The sequence below is a fragment of the Leopardus geoffroyi genome, chromosome C1, assembly GCF_018350155.1.
Source record: "Leopardus geoffroyi isolate Oge1 chromosome C1, O.geoffroyi_Oge1_pat1.0, whole genome shotgun sequence".
Classification (NCBI taxonomy): domain Eukaryota; kingdom Metazoa; phylum Chordata; class Mammalia; order Carnivora; family Felidae; genus Leopardus; species Leopardus geoffroyi.
The window spans coordinates 73,232,577-73,258,019 of record NC_059328.1 but is presented as its reverse complement, the minus strand read 5'-3'; the positions used below and the strand labels follow the sequence as shown (position 1 = coordinate 73,258,019).

At 34.6% G+C, this 25,443-nt stretch overlaps 1 protein-coding gene and 1 long non-coding RNA gene across 6 annotated transcripts in view; both read right to left on the bottom strand.

Moving 5' to 3' along the window:
* Positions 1-315: 315 nt before the first annotated feature.
* Positions 316-25,443, bottom strand: part of SH3GLB1 (SH3 domain containing GRB2 like, endophilin B1) — a 36,353-nt gene continuing 11,225 nt past the window's right edge. Inside the window, exons 2-11 of one of the 5 annotated variants that reach the window (XM_045478148.1) lie at positions 25,254-25,395; positions 22,462-22,590; positions 19,968-20,101; positions 18,526-18,618; positions 14,916-15,002; positions 13,284-13,307; positions 8,799-8,888; positions 8,313-8,413; positions 1,149-1,374; positions 316-785 (exon numbers count right to left, since the gene is read on the bottom strand). In XM_045478148.1, the coding sequence (XP_045334104.1) occupies positions 678-785; positions 1,149-1,374; positions 8,313-8,413; positions 8,799-8,888; positions 13,284-13,307; positions 14,916-15,002; positions 18,526-18,618; positions 19,968-20,101; positions 22,462-22,590; positions 25,254-25,395 (1,134 nt within the window). In that variant the 3' untranslated portion in view covers positions 316-677. The remainder of the gene's footprint in view (positions 786-1,148; positions 1,375-8,312; positions 8,414-8,798; positions 8,889-13,283; positions 13,308-14,915; positions 15,003-18,525; positions 18,619-19,967; positions 20,102-22,461; positions 22,591-25,253; positions 25,396-25,443) is intronic. The other 4 variants (XM_045478150.1, XM_045478149.1, XM_045478151.1 and 1 more) reach the window with 4 other exon arrangements.
* LOC123598180 lies at positions 5,605-8,306 on the bottom strand. The gene is made up of 2 exons (XR_006712436.1): positions 6,645-8,306; positions 5,605-6,391 (listed from the first exon to the last, which is right to left on the bottom strand). It is a non-coding gene; the product is annotated as an uncharacterized LOC123598180 (long non-coding RNA).

Here is a 25,443-nt window from a genome sequence, read left to right as displayed (position 1 = left end):
TCGAGGACTAGTTGTTCTTAAATTTGAAAGAAATCATTCAGTAGTGTTTAATAACCACCGGCCCACCACCCCCCCCCCCCTCAAACCTCCAAAATAAACCATTGAGATACAATATTGAAATCACTCCATTTCTGTTGGAAAACAAGGTAAACATGGTAGATTAACTGCATTTCTGTTTATGGAAACATTCAGAAATATTATATTTTTCACAAAAGAGGCTTACACCCTAGAGCTCTTTTAAAACCAACAGTTTAAAACAAATTTTAATTTTATTCTTTGGCTATTAAATTATACCTAATAAATGAGTCACTGATATCAATTCACAATAAATTTATTTTACATAAAAGAAAAAGCTTGCCATTAATGAAAAAATTCAGTAGAAAACAGTTCTTCTGCTTTAAGTTGGAGCTCAAAAGTAGAAGCTGCTTATTAGTGAAACTCAGTAGAAAGGGAATTTTGTAAGAAAACATTCTTGGCATGAAAGCACTAACATAAATTCTGTAATGAAATATTTACCATGCAATTTCACTGGCAGAAAGGCTGGTTTCTGACGGCTGGTATTTCTTTTCAGTCTCCTAAGAACATTAACATGGAAGATACTTAAACCTGCTTTATTCAGAGTTAATTGTATATAAATACTGGTGTCATGATGGGTAATCTTTCCATAGTCCACCTATTTAATTGAGCAGTTCTAAGTAGGTAATTGGCACCCTGCCCTTCTGATTTCCCCTTTCCCCCATTAGCCAGTCTGAATCCATTCCAACGACACTGAACACAGTGATCACCTACAAAATAAAATAGTTCCAGTTATTAACTATGTTAGAAAATAAACATTTGTAACTTGTTTAAGCTATTCATTATCAAAGTTCTTTAAACATTATTAATTTTGCTGAAAGATAAAGGATTTTATTAGAGGCAGTTTTAGAAATTTTCTAGTTATTTAGCAGTTAGAAACTTTAAATCTGTGCTATTCTATTAAAGAATAGTAGTTAAAATTTTTATAAAATGTTGATATAACCATCTTAAATCTATGAAAGCATTCATGATAAACTATTTCCCAAGAAGTAATAAAGAATTTGCATTTTATAATACTAGAAGGTATGTCAATCTATGATACAGTTTTCTTCTTAAACCCATATATTACTCACCTCATCTGCCAGAAGTGATAATTCACTACTGTTTGCAGCATCATAATCATACAGAACCCTGGCCTTCCTGCTGCCACTGCACTCCTTAAGGTCAATGAGGTTTGAAGGGGAGGTGATTACCAGACCACTTGTTGAAGTCAAGGCAGAAGAACCAATCACATTTGATGAAGCAGATGGTGTAGGTGCCACAGAAGTCTGATTGTTGTTACAATAATTGGATGGAAAACTGTTGGAAAAAAATGGCCAATTATCAATTTCCAAGTGACTATAGCTTCTGAATACCGCCACTTGGTGGCAGTGTTTACTTTCTACCAACTTCCACTTTGGCTAAAGATTTACAGATGTAATATTTTAATAGCAAAGTACCCTAACTAACTTATGCCTCTTAGGCCATAGAGAGGAAGACACAGAATCTGAAGCAGGCTCCAGGCTCCGAACTGTCAGCACAGAGCCTGATGTGGAACTTGAACTCATGAACCGCGAGATCATGACCTGAGCCAAAGTTGGACGCTTAACCGACTGACCCACCCAAGCGCCCCATGCAGGTGTTTTTCAAATATAAGTACTTGGAAGTTTTTTTCAAAGCTGTCTTTACAATTATAAACTTGAAGTTTAAAAACAAACCCCCCCCCCCCAAAAAAAACATGCTATTTCCAGAAAAAAATGAGTTTATCCTTAAAACACTTCCAAAAAACTTCTACTAGTATGTTTTATTAATCTTTTCTTGCCTTTGTGAATTGTTAAATAAAAATATCAATGAATAACACTTCTATACTAGACACCACCACAAGAGTGAAGTCTTCTCAAGTTAATTCTTTGAGAAATATTTGAATAACCAAACTCTTTTTATAAAACTGGTCCAATCACACTTTCCTATTCATTCAAATGACAAATATTTATGGAAAATCTACATGTCCAACATCACTACCACAAGCTAAAGACACAAGGATGAAACAATACCCTTCCTTTATGGACATATACACAAGGGAAGGACATGGACATACAAATACTATGTTATGAGTAATAATTACCATAATGAAGACTCGATGGGAGAATAGGGCAAATTTCACAAGCTCATTCTGTCTTGTATTTTTTGTAGGGGAAAATTAGTAAAGTTTTATTAGAAACTAGTGAAATCTAGGGATGCCTCGGTGGCTCAGTTGGTTAAGAGTCCAACTTCAGCTCAGGTAATGATCTCACGGTTCGTGAGTTCAAGCCCTGCGTTGGGCTCTGTGCTGATAGCTCAGAGCCTGGAGTCCGCTTCGGATTCTGAGTCTCCCTCTCTCTCTGCCCCTCCCCTGCTCACACTCTTGTCTCTCTCTCGAAAAAATAAAACATTAAAAAAATTTTTTTTTTTTTAAAAAGAAGTTAGTGAAATTTCTGTGACAAATGTGCTTGTAAATATTTTAAAGATAATTAAAATTTTCAATTTAGTGTAAAGCTACTGTTTCTCCAATACTACATGGAAAAGAGCATAAAATGGCTGGCCTATATTCATTCTCATCCAGCCATTTCTAAGGTTGAAAATTTCCTATGAAAATTCATATTTAAATTTTAATAAATATAAAAGGTCTCATCTGGTAAGATGGGTGAAATTCATCCCTAAATAAAACACAACTTCCTTCTTCTCTTTATGACCACTGTGCCATCTGGAAATCAGTCAGCCAACAACACAATTCTCGTTAGTCTCATAACCTCTTCTCTAAACTTTCCTTCACCCTCTTATGCTTGTGTTTATTTTTCATACTTATTGAGTCTACAAGTGGATGGAGTAGGAGTTGTATGGTCCTCATTACCATTTCTACACTCTTCTAACCAATCTCGCCCAATCTTGGAATTTCAGGTTATTTGACTCTTTACTACCCATCATCTCTTGTTGCCATCGTCTATGGATGTTTCATTCCCTTCACCATTTCTACAAGATTTTAGTTCCTGGCTCACAGATACTGTATCTCACCTGGTGATTATAATATCCATAGAGACAATTCTTCCAACACTTTGCCTTTTCAGATCCATGGTATCTTCTCTTTCTGTACCTGATCCTGTAGTTCAGCCACCCATTTCTACTGCCTCATCTAGACCTCATTAATTCCAAAAACTATAACCCTTGCAATAATAATTTCCAACATCCCATTGTCTGACCATCATTCTTTTTTTTCCCCAGTACTCTCCAACAAGTCTATAGTGGATCTATGGTCCTACTAATACGTCCTTCATGGCCATGGTAATTACTATAATCACTCCCTTGCATATGTCTTCATTTCCTATATTCCTCACTTTAAATTACTCATTTGGTAAAAATCTATGAACCTACTCAGTATCCATGTTATTTACTGTTGAGAGGAGAAAAGTACAAAACCATGTTGTCTGGCCTTGCCCTCAATTTATGAGTAGGAACCTCAAGTGGGTCCACAATGCTGCTTAGCAATTACTATACATTTCTCTAAGTCCATTCACTTTCCATTCTTCTAATATTTCATACACTTTCATCCATCCTCAAAATTCTAGCAATTTCTCCTCTAACCTTATACTCGGTTGATGAGTTGTTTCCTTTTTCACAGAGAGGAAAAAGAACAATCAGGACACATCTACGTGTTTGTGGTCATCTCTCCTCTTACTACAGATGAGCTGTCTATGCTTCTATGGCTAATTTCTCCACCTGTGCACAAAATCTCATTTTTACCTCTCAAGGATATCACGCTAGCAATTCTTCCTTTTCCCATGCTATCTTATTTCTCTATGTGCTGTATCATTCTCATCAGCTTGCAAACATGCTCTGATTTCTCCTATCTTAGAAACAAAAATCTGCGAGACCCACTTTCTCCTCCAGCTACTACTTCATTTTTCTGTTCCTCTTTACACTAGAACTCCTTTGAAAGATTTATCTAAACTTACCATCATAGTCCCTCCTCTTCTGTTCTCTTACACTGTAGACATGATCTGGCCCTATTGTTCTACCAAAACTACTCTTGTCAAGGTCAGCAAGGACTTCAATGTTCTAATCCAATGGTCTACTGACATTCCTCACTTCACTTGACATATCTAGTGATCACAGTGGATCCTTTCCCTCCACTTTCCTGTACCTTCCTCACTTGACTTCCAGGCCACACTCTTGGTTTATATCTTACCTTACTGTTCATTCCTTACCGCCACTTCCTTAGCTGTGCTGGAGTACTTCAGGGTTTAGCCCTTAGCCCTCTTCTTTTCTCTGCCTATATTTACTACCTTTCATCTAGTCTGAGACTTAAACATCCCTGATATGCTGACCACTCACTAACTTGTATCTCTAATTTAGCTCCCTAACTCCAGACCTGCATATCCTAAAACTGGGCATCTCCACTTAGATGTTTAATAGACATTTCAAACTTCATTATGTCTAAAATTGGGCTTCTGGTGCAAAACTGGGGTGATCTACCAACCCAACCTCCTCCTCCTGTGACATTCCCATTTTAATTAACTACAGCTCCCTTCTTTCAGTTGCACAGGCCAAACACCTGCAATAATTCTTAACTCCTCTGAGCCCTATGTAAATGAAGTCTGTCAGCAAATCCTGCTGGTTCTACCTCTAAAATGTACCCAGGGTTTGATCATTTCTACCACATCTATCACATTCACCATGATCCAAGCCACCATCATCTCCTGACTGGATAGGCTAAAAGTTTGCAATCAGCTCCAAACAGTTCTGTGTGCTTCCACTCATGCCCTCTAGCATTTATCTTTAACAAAGCAGCAAGAATAGTCCTATTAGATGCTAGTTGAATCTGTCACTCTTCAGGGCAAAACCCTCAAAGGCTTCTCACCTCTGAATAAAGGCCAAAGCCCCATGTGTCCCAGCTTCCCGTTTTCGTTTTCTCCCGTTTTCTCGATTCATCTCCAGCCGAGCCCTCCTCACTGTTGCTTGAACATTACAGCTATGTTCCTGCTTCAGGGTTTTGTACTTGCTGTACCCTCTCCTGGAGCAATTTTTCTCAGATGCTTGCATGGTTTGCTTCCTCTCATCTTTCAGGTCTGTCTTCTCTAACTAGTGCAAACCTTTACCCCTAACCAAGGCACTTCTCCACTTATTTTTCTTCACAGCATTTATCACCCTCTAATGTAGTATGTAATTCACAGCCATATCGATTTTCTACTTCCCTCTGCCCCCAAACAGATGTAGGTTCAACGAAGACAGGGATTTGCTCTGTTTTGTTTACACTGTATCTTTCATGCCTGGAATAGTGCATTTTTAAAAATTAAAAGCGGGGCGCCTGGGTGGCGCAGTCGGTTAAGCGTCCGACTTCAGCCAGGTCACGATCTCGCGGTCCGTGAGTTCGAGCCCCGCGTCAGGCTCTGGGCTGATAGCCTGGAGCCTGTTTCCGATTCTGTGTCTCCCTCTCTCTGCCCTTCCCCCGTTCATGCTCTGTCTCTCTCTGTCCCAAAAATAAAATAAATGTTGAAAAAAAAAAAAATTAAAAAAAAAAATTAAAAGCAAATGTTTCTCTGATAGATAATAGGGTTTTAATGACAAAAAGAACTAATTTCTAATTCAGGTTTTACTATAAAGTTAGGAACACATTTCTTAGCATCTCTTGCTCAGTGAACTCAGTTCCTCAGCAGTGGTTAAATATACACATTTCTGAAGATTAAAAACAAAAAAAAACCTCTCTTTCCCCACATCAGTGTGTTTATACACACGTGTTTTTAAAGCCTCTAACTATGGAATTTTACTTTCAAATTTACTAGTATAATTAACCTTTGTTCACCACTGACCTCTACCTATGTCACTTTGGGGGAATTAATGGTAAAAAGAAAAACACCCAACCCCCATCCCTCCAACCAAACAACAACAAAAACCCTGAAAGACCATTTTTACCTTCTAAGAACTTTTATTGATATTTTAAAAACTATAGACTTTCTGCTACTGTAGCTTGATGTATTAAAACCTTCTAATTATTTAAAAATAAAATACATTTGCTAGCCTTGTGACTAGTGCTTCTGTTTCCTCATTTGTAAAATGTGGATAATGGTACCCACCCTCACAGGTATGAGGACTGTAACATTACATATGAGGTGTCTAGAGGAGTGCCTGGGGACAAGTAGAGCCCTTCCTAAATGACTACTGTTTTCAGTTACTACTACTGCTACTAACACTGCTATTATAACCTGGTTCTACTTCTCAGAAATAGCTTCTGAATTAGCATGGAATTGGATGATTTGTCAAGTTCTGCAACTGAATACTTCTATACACTCTTAAAAAGCATAACCTGGGGCGCCTGGGTGGCGCAGTCGGTTAAGCGTCCGACTTCAGCCAGGTCACGATCTCGCGGTCCGTGAGTTCGAGCCCCGCGTCGGGCTCTGGGCTGATGGCTCAGAGCCTGGAGCCTGTTTCCGATTCTGTGTCTCCCTCTCTCTCTGCCCCTCCCCCATTCATGCTCTGTCTCTCTCTGTCCCCAAAATAAATAAACGTTGAAAAAAAAAAAAAAAAAAAAAAAAAAAAAAAAAAAAAAAAAGCATAACCTGCAACATTAAAGACTTTAAACTCTTCCCGCCCCCCCCCACTCTCTATCACTGGTCCTTACCAGTAATCTAATTCTTTGAGGGCAGGCTTTCTTCCCCAGAACAGCAGCACTCATTTCACGGTAATGTCTGAGCTTACCCTAAAGTGCAATAACTAGCATTTTGTTTGGGGAAGAGTTCCAAGCATTTGTATGGCTTTAAGCAGAGTGCAAGTATAGCTGGTAACAACAGCAACCCCTCTGCTGTATCAGGACACAGTGAAAAGAAAGTACTAAGGCTTCTTGGGCTTAAAATAGTTGTGACGATGTGGGGATAAAGTGGTGTTCTGCTTTCAGGTATTTAACACCACTAACAAAACTTTAAATATACAGAAGTGTAAATCTTCTCTAAATCCTATTGGAATAACCAATGGTATCAGACCACGATTCATTTTTAAGATCTAAATTGGTTTTGTGGATGTGCCTAATATTGTTCTAAACCCAGTTTTAAAGGATTACGCAGAGAAGAATATTGAATCCACTTAAAAAAACCCCACCTTATTCCTTAAAATTATCTTCTCTTGATATTTTTCCTTCAAATATTACGTATCACCCACTCCCTGCTTTAATGGTTTCTCACTATATAAATCTCAAACTCCTTACTATTACTTACTTTACAGGACATTGGTGACATGACCCTGCTTCACTCATCTAGCCTCATCTACCATCCCATTCCTTAACTCAAACACCATGTACACTCTAGCCAGAACGAACTAGTGTCAGTTCCCTGAACTTGCCACACTACTCTTTTTCCCTGGCCTTTTTACATGCGTGTTCTTCCTTTGTCTGAATATTTGTTGTCCCTGCCCCTTTCTTCACCTAAATTATTTCCACTAAAATAATTTCATTTGTGAAACTTTGCTAGACCCACCTGAGTCACAGTTAGATGTCCCTTGCAGGAACCTACACTTCTACCTTTCCACTTGCCATCTGGCCCATCCCCCAATGGCCTTTATTTCTAGCTAGACTTTAAATACCTGGGTATTTCCATCTAGACCTTGTAGAGACCATGTTTGTCCTATACATCATTTTATTTCCAGTGTAACCTTACAATGTGAACTCCATAAGGGTAAGCAATTTTGCCTGTTCTGTGTGCTGATATAATCCTAGAGTACAGAACAGTGCTTGGTATATGGCAAGTGTTCAATAAATATCTGATGAATGAATGACTGAGCTATGCATGTTATACGTTATCACTTTGCTTTAAAGTATATTAAAATATGATTTTTAATAATAACATCAATGGGCTTGAGGTCTTACAGACTATTCCAAAACTTTTTTTTTTTTTTTAAGCAGTGAACAAGTGAGTAATGAATAAGTATAAATTAGCTAGCTGATCTCTAAGGGCAAATAAGTGTCAATGTAACTAGTTAATCTTCCTCAACTAATTGCAAAGGTATTCCACAGAAAAGTGAACTTCAAACACTTTTGGTGCCAGGAGAGTTCAAAATGTTTTTGCTACCTAACAAGTCTGACAATTACTTTCCTTAAGAAAAAAAAAAATCTGATTTTAAGCAAGCTAACACAAGCCTTTAATTCTTTGAATCTTCACCTCTATCATTAGTTCATATGCAAAAATCTGAATTTCTTCTCTTATCAGGAGTTTTATGTGTGAAAAGGAAATTACCACCTTCCTAGTTGTTTCTGGAGGTCTAACATGTACTGGTAACATTGTGCATAATAAGTCATCTGGGCTTCCACAAAGTCATTGAGACAGCGGAGATGATGGGCCTGTAAAGGAAAGTTACAGTTACTTCTCAGCTCTACAATCTACTTAAAAGTGTTACATTCCAAGGGGCAAGAAAGCACGACATATACTCATGGCAAAACACCAGTAACTAGCATTCTACTACAAGGCTTATTGAGACTGACCTCGGTCAGCAGTGTAAGAACAAAACGTGTAGCCAATAAAGGCCAACAAATGATGATAGTGGGAGAACTAGGTGATGAAGTATAAACAAAAATTTAAAATATTTCTCCACGTATCTTGGAAAGTGCCACAATTTAAATTTTCCTTGATAAGTGACTGAAAAAGAAGTTCAGTTTTCCCCCCTCAAAGTGCCTTGGGACCCAAAGTCTTCTGTTTCAAACAAACTTCCAGTTAATGAACACTCACGTGCGTACTGCTGATTCCCTCTAACAGAAGTCTTGTAATCTCTGCTTGACGATCAAATTCACTTTGGGTTATTCTCAATTCCTGTTCAGACTTAAATTGGAATATAGTTTTAGAATTTTGCTTAATGACTTAGTCCGTTTTATGTACATTTGTTTAGACAGTTTACAAATCTCTCAGGTAAACCCTGAATGATGAGCTGGCAATGCTCTCATTCTGCTTTGAGTTTAAACTGTTCCCTGAACTCTACACCTCAGCTTTTCTATATTACTCAATCTAGATAGAATGTATTCCTTACCATTAATTGACTCAAAAAAATCTATTAATGTCAAAGCTTAATGACATACACATAAAAGCCTAGAAACACTACTATGGGACAGTCAATATACTGTCATGTATTTTGTCATGTCAATATAAAAGGTCATAACATTTTATAAAATCTTAAGAATATTAGTTTATATGTATATTTGAAAAAATTCTCAATTATTACTATAGTTAATTTATTTTGAAGTTAAAGATAGCCTTTAATCTCACATGAAAAAACTTAAGAGTAAAGCCGTAAGATTTTAATCTCTCTCTTTTTTAATGTTTGTTTACTTTTGAGAGAGAGCACGTGAGGGAGGATGGGATAGAGAGGGAGACAGAGGATCAGGAGCAGGCTCTGAGCTGAGAGCTCAGAGCCCGATGTGGGACTTGAACTCATGACCTCAAACTCATGACATCATGATCGGAGCTGAAGTCAGACGCTTAACTGACTGAGCCACTCAGGTGCCCTAGATTTTAACCTCTTATGCTTAGTTATCAAACATACTGTTTCTAGGCATATAGTTCTTAGGTTCCTTAAGAAGGAACTCTTTTTGCATAAGGGGTGACTTTTTAGTTTTCTTTCTAAACTTTGGATTTTATATGGCTTAAGCACCACTATTATCTACAACATGTACTAGGGTTTTTCTGCAAGTTATGGGTGACCTTTAATCAGTAGTGTGCTGATAAACTAGCTGGGGTTGGGGGAGTTCTAATGTGCTGGTAAACTAGCTGGGGTTGGGGAGTTCTAATGTGTTTCATGGTGCAAATACTCCAACCACACATCATTTCAAGCTACCAAGGTGAAGTCACTGACCTCATGGCTGGAAAGAGGTGTATATAATAGCACTCCACTACTACTAGCTTCAACCCTCTCATACAGGTTCAGCGCTGGGACAAAATAGTTCACTAAAAAATCAACTCAATAAAAATAGTAAATACTCAATAAAAATCATCTTAAACCTTTAGCCAGAGTTGGTTGGTAGTAAGTGAGGAGGAGAAAAATAAAATCTCACACCTCACTCAATACTCAGCTTATCCCACACAGGGAATCATCATTGGTGAGAATATCATTAATACTGTTATGTTATACTACCTCTCCAGGATAAATAGCTCCCCCCACCTATCCAAGTAATATTTCTAAGACTGTAGTAAGTATAAAAACTAGGTCTAAACTTTTTCCTTGCACATCCCATCTTCCTCTCCGTCAACGTTTGGTGGCAATAGTTAACCTAGTGAACCAGTCAACAAGGAAGCAGAATAATCAGTTGCTATAATCATTTTCATCCCACTGGTAACAGACCTGGCAGAGTGACTAAGAAGTGACCACTAGATTGGATTTATGGAAATGAGCTTGAATTACTCAATAGTTCAAAAGTTAAAATTAAATTTTACTTGGCTGAAACCAGAATGCATGGTGCTTTGATAACAGAGCTGAAGTTACAAGTTTCATCTAGAAGCCAGTATGAAGCAGAAAAAAGTCCCAGGAGAAGGAAAGAATCAATCAATATTCTTCCTAAGTAAAGTGTTAAGGAAAACCAATCACTTCAGAGTTACATTTGCATTATTTTTTGTTCTGCTTGGTTGAATACAAAACGGTTTTTTTTTTTTTTTTAATTTTTTTTTTTTTTTCAACGTTTATTTATTTTTGGGACAGAGAGAGACAGAGCATGAACAGGGGAGGGGCAGAGAGAGAGGGAGACACAGAATCGGAAACAGGCTCCAGGCTCTGAGCCATCAGCCCAGAGCCCGACACGGGGCTCGAACTCACGGACCGCGAGATCGTGACCTAGCTGCAGTCGGACGCTTAACCGACTGTGCCACCCAGGCGCCCCCAAAACGGTTTTAAGAAGTTACCGTAATAAACCCAAAATAAATGAAAGTCAGAAGTAAACAAGACTAGTGAAAGTACAATTTGATTTAATGGCTTTTAGTAGAAAGGGCAGAAAAGCCTACTAAATAGCAATATTTCTATACAAGGTGTAAACAAGTAAGCTAGATAATAGATCAAGGGACTGGAAAGTCTGAGTATGAAGTGGAAGTGTTTTAGTTAAGGACACTGAGTAAAAAAGTTATAAAATGATCTCACAAAGGATAAGAGATCAGTCTTCCGTGTTTGAGCAAAACTGAATGATTTCATTATGAAGAAAGGCACCATGTTACAAAGCCTAGGAAGTCATTCTTTGAACAATTCAGACTTTGTATTTAGAAAAGGTAAATGACAGGAAGGAAATGAATCCCATTTTTTGAACAAGTTTCAGTGTATGCCTGGGGTAGCTGCAGTCAGATGTCCCAAACCATCTCTACTGCTGACACATATAATGATCATAATAATTAATATAAAAGGCTGAGGTATCTAAAATAGGTTTGGCATCATTTACTTAGGAAGAGAATGATCCCTATTAGAAAGACAGATAAAAAGGGTTTAAAGAAAGAACTGTCTTTCTTTAAACATTTAAGGGTTTTTATTCTGTCCTCCAGAAGACCTCATTCCCTGACGAATTTTACAATTAAGACAAAGAGTTCTAGGGGAAAGACCTTTTCCTGCCAGAGTATATGACAGCATAACTTGGGTTAGGGAAGCAAGAAGAACTCTTTTAGGATGTAACTTGGAAAAAGGGCAAGAATTTGTTGATCTGTGATATCAGGACTGGGTAACTAGAAGCTAGAAATTTGGTGGTTATGCTTTTGAGGCATTTGCTGTGAGATTTTGTTCAGTGTTATTTTTTTCTATAGGCTTAAATCTTAAAACATTTGAAGATATGAAGTTTTAAAATTATATATTTTTTAAATTATAAAAATGACAGAAGTGAGAATGGAAGAAAAAAATCTCCCTAAATCCATTTTGATATATTTTCTTAAGTTTTCTTAAGTTACACACACACACACACACACACTATAAATATTTGTTTCATGGGCTTCTTCCCATTGTATATATCACATATTTCCCAGAGACTGCAGTATCAGAGATTTTTTGGTGTATCTGTTTGCTAACCAGAGTGGAAGAGACCCTGGTTTCATTGTTCAACTTATATTCTCTTCCATGTTACTCTGCCCTCTTTTCATGCTAGCGGTTCAGAAACAACCAGAGGCCATGGCAGAAACATAACTAAGCTGACAAATGGATTTCACAATAGAGGATGGAAGAAGTCAAGCATTTCATACTGAATTTCCAATTCATAGAGTCAAAACCCCATAACCTATTCAGGGAACAGACTGTATAGTCAGCATTCCTACAAAGTCAAAAAATAAAAAGTTAAAGTTTGAAAAAAAAAAAAATAAACAAATAGGGGCCACAGTTACCACCGGCCCTTAATCTCCAGCACTGTCCTCATCTGGAGGTCAAATTTTGGTAGGCATGAACATGAGGAGTAAATAAAAAATGCTTCTGAAGACCTTAAGTAGCATTTGAAACAAATCTGCCTAAAGTCATAATTTTATTCCTTACATTCTTGCTTATTATTTTATTTCCCAGCCTAGATAAAATGAGAAATGGAAATACAGAAAGAGGGCCTACTAGTAGCAGTAGCAGTCATGTGGGGCTTCTAAGTGACAGTCCAACACTGAGGGAGGAGACAACATACTTCAAAAACAAACAACAGATCTAATTGTTATACAGTACAATAATGTACATTTATAATAGTGACCCTAACTGTAAATGACATTAAATACATGCTATCCTATATTTACCTAATGGAGCAGTAAAATACTATTTTAAAACTGTTTTCAACTAAAGTGACAGAAGACTTAGCTCTGGTGCTGGAGGAACAAGCTTTGGTTACCTAGGAAACTCATTTGTGTGACATATGATATATTCAATCTCTGAATATACAAGACATGGCGTAAACTATATTTTACATAATTGTCACGTAAGTAAACCAAGTATTTAAACTGTTTCCTGGCAAGCACTGTAAATATTACTACTTAATGTAGCATGTATCTAGTATTTATCAGAGTGTGTGCACAGTACATCTCTGTAATATTCTTCTACTGCTCTGTGGAGCTACTACTAGCCAAAGAGATCTGAGCTTTCTATAATAATTTTCAGATTTTATAAGTAACAAAGATATAGTAACAAAGACTGTCACTGGCCCTATCCTATTGGCTGTTGTCCAAGAAATATTTACTGAATGAATGACAATTAAATTCTTGTTTCATAATTCTGTAGTTTAATAATTTACTTACTTTTGTCACTTCCTCTGCCCAAATCTAGCCAGCATTAAAAATTAGAGAAAAATATACAGCATGAAAGAAAGTTGGAATTTAACATTTTCTACAACTTAGTATAGAAAAATGTAATTATTTTAAATTCAAAGGGCATACTCTCCTTTTCCGGAGTCACATTAACACAATAGTGAATCAGTATAGTTTAATATACTGTGAAAGTATGCCTTCATATGTATCAATACTGTTAATTTTTGAATCTTATACTAATTTTATAAATCAATAAGAGTAATAGTTTTCCAAAATTGGGACTATTTAGCCCCTCTTAGTTGTAGTTTTCTAATCTGTAAAATGAGGGGTTTGGACTAAGTAATTTGTAATTTCTCATTTAGGTCTAAAATTCTAGAATTTTGGGAAACTAAAATAAAGCAAGGATAAACAGACAGTGAACATTGATATAGCCACTAGTGGAGCACATTATACTTGAGAAATAGTTTAAAATTACCAGAGTTAAACACATATAAGTAGATGACATCAGTAGTAACACAAATGCCTAATAAATGGAACATAGTCTTGCTAACTGTTTAGGATACTTTTACCTAAAATAAAAGAAAACCTATGATCTATAGACAATTACCAATGACTGAAATAGTCTAACACTTTCATTTACCTACAAATAGGACAATGGAAATAAATGAATGCATTCTCTTGCTATCTAAGGAAAGCCCTGATTTAGCCAGGGCTTTGGTGATCATAGTAGTTTAAACAACAAAAATGCATTTTAAATATTGTTTACATAAACTTTCCGATTACACGGACATTTTCCCCCCTTCAGCTCAATGCTAATGGAATAAAAACAGCTGACTGTGAATTTATTATAAACTGTACTACAGATTCCATGTCACTTCTATGGAAGTAATTTATCTAGCAGTATAATGCCAAACACCACATCTATAAATCTTTATTGGCTGATGTTTATGAGTTTTGGGGCTATATTCAGATTTTATGAATTTCCATTTTGTTAAAAATTAAAAATTACTAACATCTCAAAAATTTCCTCAAGCCAGACTCAACATATATAGAACAATCCTCATTCCCAATTCTTACCCAAGGCTATTAACTAATATCCTGAAGCTTTCCAAAGTAAATTAGCAATGGATAGGGAATGGGCCTTGCTACTATAAAAATACCCAAAATATCAGGGGGAGGTGGAGTGTCTTGGCCTGAAACTGAAGAAATTAATTCAATGTTGAGTTTGGGTGAAAGTTAAGGTAAACATCAAAGATACTAAGAAACAAAGTAAATCTGTACACCTTACACTTTTCTCTAAGTAAATTTTGTTAATTTTCTTTGCTAAAAGTAAAAATGCAAAGTGCCAGCCAAATTAATGTCTTAATTACTAGGTATAAAAGGCACTATATATTTATATATAAATTCATATTTTAAAACCTGAATTTGGCATAGATAATAATATTTGGCAATTAGAACACAATTTCTTTTCTTTAAGTTCCAATATTACTTCAGCTAGTATTCCCTGTGATTTTTGCTGGACTAATGAATTCATGGCTTCGACTACTTTAGACTTTTGCATGCAGATAATAGCAAGAGAAGGCACTTTACTGAGGATGTAGGAAACACAGTAGGCCAACAAACCTTCAGCCATTTTACATGCAGGAAGTTGAGCATGTAAGAGAAATTTACCATAATGTTATCTCCTTCAAGGCGAGCTGAGTTTAGTTGCTTAAGTGCATAGGTAAGAGACAAAGAACACATTATACCAATGAACACAGTGAAACAAGTTACTTCTTCACAATAAAGAACACACAAACAAGTATTAAGAGAGCTGAAAAATGGTCTTCTACTTAAAAAAAAACCCACAATAAACTATATTGCTCTATGGAATGTCACATAGTGGTGCCTATTCAAAATTTTCCAAAAGATACAAATTTTTAAAGACAAAAAACATGGTTGATGCTTGATTTTAAATTAGAATCATTTAAGGAAACATCACTTTAAAAACTGCTGCAGTTACCTATAATTTTTACTAAATTTTCACCTATGAAAGCCCTTCTGCCTACCCACAATTTTCCTATTCAAAGATCATTTCTATTTTATGAATATATGATGCCTTTAACCACATTTTCTTTTCAGTCAGCCTCAGCCAGGTCTTGGCATACCCTAAGGAAATATGAAAGGCAGGTCAATCCTTATATTTTTAATAAGCTTTAAATTCTCATATGTGTACATTAAGGTTAAAGTAATATGATGGTGCTCAGTTTACAGATTAAAGATTTAGACATCTGTGGAAATAAATGCTTAAGCAGGCAGAGGGACATTCATAATACTGTGATATTTGAAGATGTATTTTCTGTATTTGTATACCTAAAAGTGAGGTCTAAACCTCGAAATACTAGCTTTGAAACCAGATGATTTTTTTCTTCCCATTAACAGAAGTCTAAAATAATTTTAAAAAATTTATATAGAACTAAATAAAGCTATTTAGTGCCTTATATAAAGTGCCTTATAATTTAAATGCAGAAATTTTATTTGCCTTTGCTACTTATGATGTAAGTTTTAGAATATTTTCAAAACTGTGTTTCTGTTCATTATAAAACATTCAAGTAGGTTTTCTTTCTGCTCAACTGGTATATTTTTGAGAAAAGCTTTTGATGTTGCGTTACCATTCTTCAACATGCTAACTAATAAAATACAAGTTAGTAAAGTAGCAATACTGTATACAGGCATAAATATTTTACTGATAGGGCTAACATCATCAAAAAGTTCAATCTAGTGTACTATATTGTGAACTGAGGGCAGCAGAAATTTTGCATTATTTATCTCTGAACTCCTCAGCAGAGCATGTTATACAAAATAAGCATTTGATAAATATAGAATTGAAAAAGAGGTCACAAGAAGCCAGTAAACAAGCTAAAAAAAAAAGTCTTCAGGTACACAGGTCCCAAACCTTACTTGCAGAGAAATAACTACTCACAAAACAATACATGGAGATTTATAAAGTGAAATCAAAGAAATTCTGAGATTAGAATAACCTCTTCAAGCTGCCAACTAGGAACGAGGAAATGGGTCAAAGAAGGAAAAAAAACCCCGCAAATTCCTAGTGGTTTCTATTTTTCTGTATTCTTCAAGTAAACAGAAGAGAAATACAGAAAACAAACCCCACCAGAGATCAAAAAATATAGGCATGCCTCAAGGTTTTATGTAATAACAAACTAATAGGACTTTTCCTTTCTAAAGTATTTCAGACTTACTGCTATAAAGTTGGAAGAAAAAGGAGTTGGTTATCTAGGGGAAAAGAACACAACTAAAATCAGGAAATGTGAATTTCTGTTTGGACTAACATTTTAAGTATTTGGCTATAGTTAAATTTGTTTTACGTAATATATAAATTCTAGAAAAGTTGTATAAAAATAAAATTGTTCAATAAAGTCATTTGTATACTCTTTGGTATTTTAAATGTAATTTCTCATGGAAAAAATTCTGCCCTCAACAATACTCAGTAAAGAAAAATTGCCAAGAGCTTTTCTGGATACATCAAAAGGAAACATTTCTCAAAGTTTGTTTACTATTATATTTAGTTCTTACAAACTTTAATAGCAATGGCAAAATAATTTAGAATAACTAAAGGACATTTACAGTGTTAAATCTACGAGTTTTCTGGAACTTTTTCAGGTAAAAAAGTAGACACAATTATTATCCCGTAATAGTGCTTGTGTAAGCACTACAAAATAAAGTTTTGTACTGACACTTGACAACGATATTCTTCTCATTCCACAATCATTATTGGGCACATGTAGGCATTTTGAATAAAGAGATTTTGTTCTGGTTCAAACACTTATTTCCAAATGATCCTTATTTATCTTAACATTTTTTTTCCTGATTATGACATTAGTATCTTAAAAAAATCAATTTATACTTTACCACATAAATCTTTTATTAGCAACTAGAAACCAATCCTAATTTAGAGTCTCTTGCCACCTACAATGTTCATTTTTAAAGTTCTTATTCTGCAAAAAGCCTGTTTTGGGAAGTTAGGGTGTTCTTGATGATGACATCATAATAAATTCTGAGGTGAAATAGCCAGTGAATTTGGATTCAATGTTCTGTCAAAGATAGCTCTCCAGCAGTAACTAATACAGTGTCTTCCAAAGAGGAGCTGTCTAGAAAAAAATTTTTCTAGAAAAAAATTTATTCAGCTCATATAAGGTTTTGGGGTAATTTCATAAGACATCACAACCCAATACCAATTTTACCAGTTTTAAATTTCACTGTAAACCAAATGTCAACCTCTTCTTTCCCAAAACAAGAGAGCCACAGTCAACTTCTGCCAGCACTGTTGTTTATGTTCCTTAAGGCAATGGTTCTTGATGAGGACAGTGGTAGTTGAGTTGGGATCAGAAGGCAGGGGGAACGTCATGCCTCTTAACAAAACTTATCCCTTAATATATGTTAAGAATTTGTTAGCCTTCTCTAATAAATTCAGACCGGTTTACATTGTACTATCGTAAAGGCATAAATCTCAAATCTGATTGACGTCTCCAATCTTTGGAATGGAAATATAAACAGTATAAATACTAGATTAAATAAGCTTATAAATAAAATCTTTCAATAAAGTTATAAATATATACATACATAAATCATTAAATTACTACATTTAATATAAACCCACTCTAAAAAGACTAAACTGAGGTTGATTTTATGAAAAATATACCAGAACTTATGTATCCAAATGAGTTTCCTCGCCTGCAAAATAGTCACCTGGGAGTCCATGCTGCCACTGTTTGAATGGTTTTGGAATTCTTGGTGACAACTCCTTTAGCCAGTTTGACTCACATGTGAAAAGGAGTCCAGTTTAATTTTTACGTCACACACAAGCAATCTCAAATTTGATTCTTTCTAATCTTAATTACTATTTGTTTTTCTATTTCAAAGATAATAACCCTATCTCCAAAAGAATATTTTCTAACATTACTGATGATATTTAAAGAACGTGATACAGCTTTAGGAGCTCTCACAATTTTTATTTTTTAGCAACAGGTATATTACTGAAACAATACTACCTGTTGATATAACTATTCTGCATTGATTTGGATGCATTAAGCTCTGGTAAGTTTGTTTAAAAACACTAAAAGTCATAGTCTAGTCTTCATAATTAACTATAGCTTGCATGGTACAGGAGTAAAATATTTTACAAATTTTAAAGTTATCAACCTAGAATGTTTTTCTATTAAAAAATACTACTTACTGAGGCTCTAGTTTCTGCAGCTTTTGCCTTTTTTAGTCTGGTTTTCGCAGCATCCAAATCCAGTCTCTTATTTTGTAATAGTTTCCTTTCTTTCTATAAATATAGAAAAGAAAAAAAAGGCTAATGATGCTAATGTCCAGTAAAAAGCATACACATTTAAAGTATTATTCTCCATTAAATATATGAATCATCTGCTAAAGATCTAGGATTACAAATTGACTATGAAGTGACACTTGATTCCTTTTTCTCATGGTTTTCAATTTTAAAATAATGGAGACATTCTAGATGCTTGAAAAATCTAGGAAAGATGGCAGGTGATGGCAGAAACAAATGAATATTAATTTTAATATTTTGTGGTTTTGCTCTCCAGGAAATGTTTTGCTCTATCTTCTTGGTTGTCACAATTGGGGGTGTGGGTGTGTTACTGAGTAGAAGCCAGGATGCTGCTAAATATCCTACAATGCAGTATGGCTCCCACAACAAAGAATTACTTGACTCAAAATGTCAGTACTGTCCAGGATGAGAATGTTTCAAACAGACTATCTAGGAAATACCTATGATAAAGGAGATATGGGCCTAGGGCAAAGTTTCTTGATACCTTAAGTGATCTACTTTAAGAACTATGCAGGTTCACTTAATGTGCCATAGCAGTGAATGCAGTTCTACTACTCCAAAGTGGAATTCCAGATTTCATATATCAAATTTCATCCTATTGACAACTTAATCTTTTAAATCATCTTTCAACTTGGTAGCTTTTCTTTTGTCTCAGGTGAAATACTTTTTACCCAGACAAATTCATTGTAAACATACTGAGTTTCTGAAATAAATTGTAATAAGAAATCTGCAAATTAAAGTTTAAAGTAGTATTTACAATAAAGAATAATCTTGCAAAAATCTTAGGAAAAAAATCCACCTACATCTCACTCTCCATCACTGAAACAAACAAACAAAAAATAATACTAGGCTTGGGAAGGTGATATTTATTTCTTTGGCAATAAAACATAGCTGTGTGAAGAGAAGATAACAGGCTTCTAGGGATGCAAAAAACAGGAAGTCGAACAACCAGAAATTAGCTTCCAATAATTAGGTTTTTTGCTTCCAGTTTAAATGAATAGTTACATGTCTATACTATCGTGATATTTTGTGCCATATTTTTATAATAATTCCAGGAACTTCTCTACAAATTTTAATGCTGGTAATGGACAAGAATTGATGTAAAGTAATCTCAATAACACTACAGAGACACAAAAATAGAGTACATATCTTTAAGAGTCCTTCATTTTGGTTAGGTTTGTGTTCTGCTGGATATGCACCTAGCTAGATTATTTAAATTTTCTAATCTGCTACATCTACATGATCAATAAGAGGGTAAATTATTCATTAAAAACTGGAATTATATATCTTAATATTGTACTAAAAAAAGGGAACATTTTCCAACTCACAGCAATTGTTTTGTAATCTCCTTCTATAAAGTTTCTTAAAGGAGTGAGAAAATTTAGGGCTGATGTTTGAATCAGCTCTCTGTCTGCTGTTCCAATTCGTTTTTGTGTTTCTCCACATTTAATAAGGGCATTACCTGCAAAGGAAAAAAGTGTTGTTTGGTTTTTTGTGTTTTTTTTTTTCTTTTTTTACCATTTTCTGGTAATGTCAGAAAATAAAATCAGCAATTTGATCTGCTTTAAAGTTAGTTGTCACTTCTTTACTTAAGTAAAAAATAAAATAGAATTAACTGTAGTTAGTTTTATTTTAAAAGGTAAATTTAAGACTATAAATATCTAAATAAAAATGACAAAGGTGAAGTCCTTATCATACCATAGTTAATTGTACCAATTCAACCAATGGAACACAAGAGAATAAATATACTAAAAAGTATTTATGGTCATAGCTCAAACAGTGGAGGTATGTTTAGAAAAGCATTAATGCTTAAAATATTTTAATAAGTCAAAATTTGTCTTCTGTTTCTATATTAATGCATGGGCCTCAAGTATCTCTAAATAATAGTATAAATTTGCATCTTAGGTTAAAGAAAAAGCCATGTTTTGTAACACATATACCTTAATGTTTAAATAGGACAAGTACAGTGGAAAATCGAGCAAATGAAAGGGAACCACAAGATCAAGGTTCTACTCCCAGGTCTACCTCTAATAAATTTTAATTCTATGGATCTTGATTCCTCCATGTTAGCATGAGATCAGATCTGATTGGCAAGGAGGATAATATAACACAGTAGTTAAGAGCTCCATGTCTGGATACATATCTCCATTTGAATTATTAGATGTAGGATTATGGATGAATTATGTAATCTAAGACTCAGTTTCTTTGTCTTCAAAATGGAGATAATTTATATTGTAAGTAGGATATAACTGAAGATTTACAGAAATAATATGTTGTGCAGTGTTAAGCCCAATGCCTGAAATACTCAATTGTTAGCTACTATCAATTACTAATAAATAGATTCACAAAGTCCAATTCCAATAATCAGGGTAGAGTGATTAATAGAATTACTATGGGTAAAAACAAACTAAGTGGATTAAAAAAGGAAAAAATGTTCCTTTTGAATGTTCATGTCCCACTAGGCCTTCAGCTTGATGAAGGTAAGGGCTGGATGCCCTTTATGACCCCCAGCATCTAATTGCATCTGACACAAGCAGGCACAAAAAAATCTGTTTAATGTGTAAAATTTTTGTAAAATAGTTAAAATTTAGAAATAGAACTATAAAAATTTTAAGCATTTTCAGACTTCTGAAAGAAGTACATTTTGAAAACCACAATGTAAAAGTTTCAGTTGCATATCTAACAGTCAATGGATTAATGCCATTCATTATACAGTATTTAGGATATTTCCTTCTGAAATAAAGGTAACTACTAAAACTTTAAGTTCATTTTGCTCCAGAATTTAGTAACTATTTTATAAATCAGTACTATATGAGGAAAATCATTTACCTACCATTTCATACCCACATAAAGACCAATTTCTTGCAGAAGTCTTTTTTTTTTTTCAACGTTTATTTATTTTTGGGACAGAGAGAGAGCATGAACGGGGGAGGGGCAGAGAGAGAGGGAGACACAGAATCGGAAACAGGCTCCAGGCTCTGAGCCATCAGCCCAGAGCCTGACGCGGGGCTCGAACTCACGGACTGCGAGATCATGACCTGGCTGAAGTCGGACGCTTAACCGACTGCGCCACCCAGGCGCCCCTCTTGCAGAAGTCTTAATAAAGAGAATTTTTAGCCATGAACAATAGGAAAAGACGCTATAGAAATCTGAAATAGTCTTATATTCTGAGAAAATTAGATTTGAGGGATAATGAGCTTCAGAGTTATACATTTAAAAAGTCAGTACAGCAACCAGCAAAGCTGACGTAACTATAAAGCATGATGATAGAAAATTTGAATTACATGAAGAAAATAGAATGAAATATAATCCAAACATGTAATCCAAATAGTTATCCAGAGATAACCATTGTTAACATTTTTGTGGTACCAACATCATTGTGTAATGAAAGCACTAGTGATGTGTTCAAACACTATGTGCCAGGCATTTTATTATAGAAATCAATAAGCTCTCATGAAAGCTTTAAAGAAATCATCTAGAGAAGACATATGTAAACAAAATTACAATATATCAAAAGAAGTACTGTAACAGAGGTTGCAAGATTCAATGGCAGTACCAGTAAGGAATTAATTCATTCAACTTTTTAGATCTAAAAAGATTAATGTGAATTCTCAGAATAATATATACTAAAAACATTACATTGAATTGCACATATTTACTGGTCACCTGTATTTCTCACTTTATCTGAAATTTAAACATAAAAAATTTGAAGTTAAAATTGAGTCTACTAATGTTTGGCAAATGTTAATGATGTCTCTAAGTAGTAAAAAAAATCTAAAAGGAAAGTTATTAACTTAGCAGATCTTTTTGCCTTTTGCTTACCATAAGCTGTTCCTGGGCCAAACTCAGTCCCTGCATCAATCATATATTGTCCCAAAAGTTCTGGGTTGTTTATACGACTTGGAGCTTTTCTATCCAGTTTCTCATAAACAAATTCTTCTATCCTGGCATCTAGGAGAAAGGTTTAAAACTATCAATGATTTCAAAAAAGCAAAACTACTTAAAAGACTTATTGTTGTTTTTTTCCCCTCTGAGCCATTTATCACTCTGTAAAATAAACATGAAGTTAGCATGCTTCTAAGTACATATCTTAACAGAATTTTTAATTTTTATGTTGCAGTATTATATAGCTCAAAGAAACTTATACTTTAAAAATATTGTAAAATATTTTGGCACAAAAATACTTAAAGTAAAACTATTATACGATGAGCATTCTATGAGATTTTAAAAGAGTTCGTTATTCACTTAATACCTAATGAAGTTGCCTTTGTCCCACTCATACACAGTCTAATTTTTAACTTTGAATACATGTTCATTTCAATTTCAAAACCAGGGATTTCCAGCTATGAAAATATAGAGATAAGGCACCTATAAGAACTAAAGAGTCACATACTTCTAATACCCTTTACATGCTTTTGCTTGCTCGCATGCTTTCTCTCTTTCCTAGAATCTAAATATAGGCATGGGAATTTAAGGAATAGAACAATCTAGGCATGGAACAGCCACAGACAGAGATTAGCAATATGGTATCTTAGCTTAATTTTATTTAATTTTGCTTAAAGTACAAGATATATCTCTCAGCATGTATTCACATTAAGATTAGGGTTAAAATACAAAATAGGTTAAAAGCAATAATAGAAGGCTAGTGTACATGGAAAGGAAAAAAAATCAGTAAAATCTGAATATAAACACTTGGTTAGTGTAATGTACAAGACATTCACACCTATACTGTCACCCAATAGTGAGGTATTTTAGAGACAAATGAGAAAAAGTCAGTTTCTAGAAATAATGATGAACTATGAATCAAACTTACAATCCAAAGAGAAGCTAAAATAAATAGGTCCCTTCTAAGCAACTCAGATAATTCCTCCACAAGTGGAAACTTCACACAGTACATTGAAAATTTAAAAAATGAATTAAACCAATAAAACAAACACTTCAGGAGCCAGGATAAGCATTAATTATAATACATAAAATAGGCTGCTGCAATAATACTTGCTTTTGTGGTAGACTCTGGAGCAGCGTCAGAAGTTTTTAAGCAGGACTTTTAAAACCTTTAAATTGGTTAAAACCCTAATGAGTCAGTCCAAAATATAACCATTTAAAAGATGTTAACTACATTTCAGAATTTCATTTTCTGACTGTGAGAGGGATTCTTAGCTTTGTTGCATTTCTATCTATTTGGTCAAAAGTTCAAAGTTGAATCCTATGTTGATTTCATTCAGTTAATAAAACATTTGGTATGTTTAAACTAAATGTTCATTTCATTAGGACATCAATGGACCATAATAAAATCTTAAAAAAATCTGCGGGCAATTCTGCTATAAAGCAATAAATATTTCTGAAAAACTCTAGGTTCTGGAAAATTGTACCCCCAAATTAACAGGGTTTACAGTAAAATGAAGTTTGTGCCTGACCACTCATAATCTATGTAACTTTATAGTCAGAGCACAAACAAAAAACCCAATTTTTGTTTACTACTTCAGACTTAAAACACTAATGTAAAATTGTACTATATGAGCCACTGTAACTTTATGCTGATGAAATTCCCGTTTGCCAGTTGTGTATGAGTTTGTCTGCCATTCAGAAAAACATACAGAATAGACTACTTATGTGAGGAGCTCTGGACAGAGCAAGGAACAAAAGGCAAAATATCTACTACTTTTTTTAAGATGCCATGGTATATAATTTAAGTAGCCTTAAATGAGTAAGAAATACCACTTGGTGTTCAAAGACCACAGGCTTCAAAGTGTGAAAGGCCTGTTTCAGAAGGTCACCACAGTTCAATTAAAATGTACAAAATTACTAATATTTTGTGTAGTGCTTCAGGTTCACAGAATAGCAATAAAGTTTAAACCTTGGAAGTTAGTACCTAAAAGTAAGCTTATGGAATTTCACAACATGGTCACAATACTGGGGCAAAGGGGAATGAAAACATTTGCTGCTTTGTTCTTCACTGCTCATGTATAAAGCTCACAGTGAAAAGACTGGGTGTCAATACACCAAATTCAAGTTCAATTTCCACTTCTAACTGGCTAAGCTACACTGTATAAAATGCTAACTTGTGATTTGCAATTAATAAACAATTATTGTACACCTTATCTGAAAGATTACTGAGATTGGTGATCTGAAACCTTAGAATTGTCTGAAAATCAAATGGAATAATTTATGTAAAAATATAAAACTTAACATAAACATAAATAATTGGTAACTAAGTTTCCACATAATTTTTCCTTAATTATTTAGGGACAATTCCCCTGTATATGTAAAAAAAAAAAAAAAAAAAAAAAAAGGTTAATTTTTTTTCACAGCCTTCCTAACTCTTAAAATTAAAAGTCACTCCCTGAAATTGAGTTTTCAAGAGGATTCTACGAAGGCATGAAAAACACGATTAGTCCAGTTGTCAGAGGGTACACAAAGAGGTGTTTAGCACCCTCTTCTTCACCAAAAGCACAACACACAAACCCACAGACCCTAAAGCCACAAACCAAAAACTTCTGTTTTCCAACAGCTATCAAAACCTTTTTTGTTTGTTTATATTAAAAAAACCCCTACTAACAGTACCCTTTAATGAGATTAGTCAATAAGGTAGACAAAGGTAAAAAGTTTCTTACTTGGATTTGGCTGCAATAACACTTCAGTTTGTTTCATTATTTTTTCTGTCCATATTTTGGTACATTCAGCTTTGCTAAGAAGATTCTCTAAGTGAGCATCCAATTCTGTCTTCTCTGCCTGGCCAAGCTTTTCTTCTGTGAACTGTTATTAATTATAAAAAAAATTAAATATACCTCAAACACATTTTAG